This window comes from Myotis davidii, unplaced genomic scaffold (genome assembly GCF_000327345.1).
Source record: "Myotis davidii unplaced genomic scaffold, ASM32734v1 scaffold3, whole genome shotgun sequence".
In the NCBI taxonomy this organism is placed as follows: Eukaryota; Metazoa; Chordata; class Mammalia; order Chiroptera; family Vespertilionidae; genus Myotis; species Myotis davidii.
Genome location: NW_006295062.1, coordinates 2,314,726 through 2,319,700, shown reverse-complemented (window position 1 = coordinate 2,319,700; position 4,975 = coordinate 2,314,726). Strand labels below are relative to the sequence as shown.

General features: G+C 50.6%; 1 protein-coding gene across 1 annotated transcript; it reads left to right on the top strand.

The window, feature by feature from the left end:
- The first annotated feature begins 6 nt into the window (after positions 1 to 6).
- On the top strand, positions 7 to 4,713 carry TMEM185B (transmembrane protein 185B). Its single transcript, XM_006769680.2, has one exon. It carries the CDS (start codon positions 60 to 62, stop codon positions 1,110 to 1,112), a length of 1,053 nt encoding a protein of 350 aa, XP_006769743.1. The 5' UTR covers positions 7 to 59; the 3' UTR covers positions 1,113 to 4,713.
- The last annotated feature ends 262 nt before the right edge of the window (positions 4,714 to 4,975 follow it).

The following is a 4,975-nucleotide window of genomic DNA, read 5'->3' as shown; positions in this document are numbered from 1 at the left end:
ACTCGGCGTCTGCCGAGCGGGGCTGAGCGGCAGGCCCGGGAGCGAGCAGGGGCCTCGCCATGAACCCCCGGGGCCTGTTCCAGGACTTCAACCCGAGTAAGTTCCTGATCTACGCCTGCCTGCTGCTCTTCTCGGTGCTGCTGCCCCTCCGCCTGGATGGCGTCATCCAGTGGAGCTACTGGGCCGTCTTCGCCCCCATCTGGCTGTGGAAGCTCCTGGTCATGGCGGGCGCCTCCGTGGGTGCGGGCGTTTGGGCCCGAAACCCTCGCTACCGCACCGAGGGCGAGACCTGCGTGGAGTTCAAGGCTATGCTGATCGCCGTGGGCATCCACCTGCTGCTGCTCATGTTCGAAGTCCTGGTCTGCGACCGGGTGGAGAGGGGGACCCACTTCTGGCTGCTGGTCTTCATGCCGCTCTTCTTCGTCTCCCCCGTGTCCGTGGCGGCCTGCGTGTGGGGCTTCCGACACGATCGGTCCCTGGAGCTGGAGATCCTGTGCTCCGTCAACATCCTGCAGTTCATCTTCATCGCCCTGCGGCTGGACAGGATCATCCACTGGCCGTGGCTGGTGGTGTTCGTGCCCCTCTGGATCCTCATGTCCTTCCTCTGCCTGGTCGTCCTCTATTACATCGTCTGGTCCCTCCTGTTCCTGCGCTCCCTGGACGTGGTGGCCGAGCAGCGGAGGACGCACGTGACCATGGCCATCAGCTGGATCACCATCGTCGTGCCCTTGCTCACCTTTGAGGTCCTGCTGGTTCACAGACTGGATGGCCACAATACGTTCTCCTACATCTCCATATTCGTCCCCCTCTGGCTGTCCTTAATCACTCTGATGGCCACCACCTTCAGGCGAAAAGGGGGCAACCACTGGTGGTTTGGTATTCGCAGAGATTTCTGTCAGTTTCTGCTTGAAATTTTCCCGTTTTTGAGAGAATACGGGAACATTTCCTATGATCTGCATCATGAAGACAGTGAAGATGCTGAAGAAACATCGGTTCCAGATGCGCCTAAAATTGCTCCAATATTTGGGAAGAAAGCCAGGGTAGTGATAACCCAGAGCCCTGGAAAGTATGTTCCCCCACCCCCCAAGTTAAATATTGATATGCCAGATTAAACTCACCTGTGGGAGCGTCCCTAAATCAGCAGAAACCATACATAACACACCCAGAGTCTACTTACTTTTGCCTCTTTTTCATCCATCCCGATCCTGGAACTGAGAACAGCTCCAAACACCGTGGTCTCCTGCTTTGGAGATTGAGCCTATCGGTGACTCGTCAGTGTATGCCCTGGGTAGGGGGTTATGTGAATAGATGGCGATGTGCTTGGTGTGTGACGTGTGAGAAAACTTGCTTCCCAGATTGATGCTTAAAGAGCTAACTGGGAGCAGTCAGTTAAATTGTTTTAGTAGGTCCTCAAATGGGATAATTACACAGCTAAGGCTTTTTTAAAGTGGTACTACACCTATCAAAAGTATCGTTATAAGGAGTATTTTTGTACACTGCTAGCCTAAAATTGTATTTCAGATTGTGCCTGTTGTGACATAATTGAAAGCAAATGTAAAGACTTCTCTCTCCCATTACCTGTTTATAAACTTGGTAGTTGGTATTTTTAGTGTTCCTACTGTTAAAATGGTTCTTCTTTGGGCTTTACTGATACTAGTCTTTGATAACCTACTAGGTGAGTTATTTTAATGCAGTGAGTCCATGCATATATGATATTTATATGACTATTTTAGCACTATAATATGTTGAATTCTAGTTCTATGCAGTACAACAAGTATTATGTTAAAGTATTTTTTAAGTTTATTTTTGAAGATACATGTCTATTCCGATAATCTTAAAGCTTGCTTAAACCATTAATATGTACCCAGTGTAGGAGCTATGGAAGTACTAGGCATGAATATAGGGGTTTAAAATCCCAAGGATCTTAATGCTCAAGTGTTAGGTGACCCAGTCTGCACTTTTCAGTTCTCTCTCAGAAGGAGCCACCATCCTTTGGTACCAGATCATGAAGTGACACTTAATTAGCACCTTGAATTTTCCCACACAGGTAGTAACATCTGTTCAGAAACACCTGAAGTAAGCAAGTGGTTGGTCCATTTCTAAGAAGTTTACAGTATTAAATATTGACCATAATGTAAAGTATTGCTTGTCATTGGAAGCTTGAGACAGTGGCTTTAACCAGAAATGGCCAACAGGATCACAGTATTATTTTAAGGTCCAAGTTTTTTTGATCTGTCAGCAACAGGGAAATAATTTTTCAGGTTTGAAGACAGAATACTATTTCTGTTAAGTGCTGGTGATGTGCCAGAGAATCAGAAGGCAAAAGCCAGTTCCTGGGAGAGTAATGTTCTTCTGACTGAGAACAAGTAAATACTTTCAGAAGGAGGTTAAAATAAAAATGAGTATTGATAATACTACTGGGGCGAAGACTGGAGGAAATTCACTTTTATTAGCAACTTAGTAAAATCTAAATTGGGCTTCTTGTGAATTATGTAAATAAGTTACCTGGTGAGGGGACATGCTCGCTACAGGAGCCAACCCTGGGACCCAGGGACCTGAGAGCCTGAGGTGCCAGCTCAGTTCACTCAGCTGGGACTGAGCCAAGGCCACCTGCATGACATGCTGTCCGTCCACACCAGCTGTCACTGGGGAGCAGGCCTGAGCAGCAGTGGATCTAACATTGCGTAAGCGAGGATTCATTCATCCATTTTTTCAAATGTTCATTGAGGACCTGCCTACCTACTCTGGTGTTAGGAAGTGCAGATAGTGTGGAGAGCAATTCAAATCTGGCTGCCACCTGCACAAAGAATACAGTGAAAAGTGACAAGAAGGTAGGGCCCATCAGGCAGCGGCAGCCGGCCTGTGGGAGGTCATAGGCCAAGAGCAGGGTGTGCAAAATGCCCAGAAGGATGCTGCTGCCCTGGGGGTGATCTCACTTCACCTGAAACTTCAGTCCCATCTTTGTTGTCAGGACCCCAGTCCCGATTGCCCCTCCAAGTATTACCTCCGACATGGACCTCGGTAAGGAGGAGCAGCTTTCTGGAGGGATCGGAGGGCAGACTTGGGGCAGCAGTGGATTCCCAGTCCCTGGCCACAGTGTCAGGCCAGGGGCTGGTTGGGACCTGGAACAATCTCTCCTGACCTGACCTGCCTTACCTGCTCTACCCCAAGGTGGCTTCCTGTTGGAGAGCCTGTGCCTGAGGGTAATTACAAGCTTTCTCACCCAGCAGGGTCATTCCCCGTCAGACCTTTCCTGCTTCAGGACCATTAAGTCACCTGGGAGTGATGGAGTATAGAAAGTTGTTTAGTCTGCAAATTAACAGTCTCAGCTGTGCCTGGGGATTTACCTAATTGCCATGCACCTCTGACTGTTCACAGTATTTAGCGTGTGTCAAATTCGGTAACTGGTTCCTCCTGTACTCGTTATATTTGTATTATGACTATGTGTTAGTCATATTTTGCGGAAAAATATCCTCAAAAATCTCAGTGGCCCACAGTGGCAAACTCACTCTCAGGTCTGCAGGTTGGCTGCAGCGGTTACACTACAGGCTGTGGGTCTGACCTAGGTCTCCACAAGGCATCCCTTTTTCCAGTCTGGGTCCCAGGCAAAGGAGTAGCATTCTTTGGGGCATGCTCTTTCTCAGCAGAAGCACAAGAGGCCAAGCCAAAGCCTGCAAGCAGAAGTGCAGCCCCTGCTCACAGGTGTGTGTCTAGTGTGCATGCTCTGTCGGCCAAAGCACAAGGCCAAGGCCAACCAGCCTCAGTGGAGCGGGCCAGCGCACACCCAAGGGACAGTCACAGTCTGCACAGATGTTCCAAGATGGTTTTAAAGGTGAAAAAGAAAATTTGTGGTCGGTTATGAATGATTTTTCCCCTCTGTTTTAGAAGCATTCTATAATTTTGGAAGTTAATTGTTTCGTATTGTAATAATCATTAGAAGAGTAGCTGTGGGGCACAGGATAGATTTGAAATGAGATAAGGAAGAGCCTGCATTCAGACCCCTTTGTGGACTGGAAGGGTACAGGAGGCAGCACACCAGTTTCATGACGGTACTGCACCCAGGGCTTGCAGGATGGAGGGCTTGCAGGATGCCTTAGAAAGGGCAAGGCCGGGCACAGGGACACCAGCTGGGCAGAGATGCCCCTGGGAACGGAAGAAGCAGTCTGGACAGGCCGGGCAGCACCCTAAATGAGGAAGGAGGCAGGCCTCAGCCAGCCCTCCCCAGGGGTCTGGATGGCACAAGCATGCCCAGCTGAAGTAAGCTGTCGGGAGGATCCATGGCTCAGACTGACAGGACGTCTGGGGCCTTGCTCAGCACAGGGATGAGAGACATGCCCCAGGAAACCAGGTGAGGCTGTCCCTCGGGGACATTGGTGAGGATGCCACATGACACCACCACCTGAATAGTAAGTGCCCCGGTGTCACCCCACTGCCAGTTATTCCTCAGTTGTCTCGCCACGTTAAGGATCCAGGAAGGGGGACATGACGGGGAAGCCTCGGGAATGCATTCATTCTGCAGCTTCCCGCGCGCGGGGAGAGGTGATCTGGCGTCTGTGGCTCCAGGAGAAGGCAGGACTCTGCCGGAACGTGCTCAGCAGAGGACTTGCCCAAAAAGGAGGGGCGTCCAGATGCTGGGTGACCACAGACCATGATGGAGTGCGCTACGCCGAGTCCCTTGGCTGTCTGATGTACATTCTTCCCATGTCACACGTCGAAAATCTTGGCCCACCTAGTGTGCTACCACTGGCCCCGCGACACAGCAGGCCTGTCCCTTCTGACGGGAGAAGGGAGACAATCCGAGCTGCTTCATCAACTGCTTCATCCAACTCTTAGCCTAGGATATTCAGAGGTGTCGCCTCCTCTGGTTTTGCCATGGTCCTCTCTCTGTATTCCAGAAAGTGTGCAGTAGAGCCAACTACCACAGCATCCCTCCAGTGCGGTCCAAGGACCCCCGGAGTCCGCAAAGTCCTCCCCA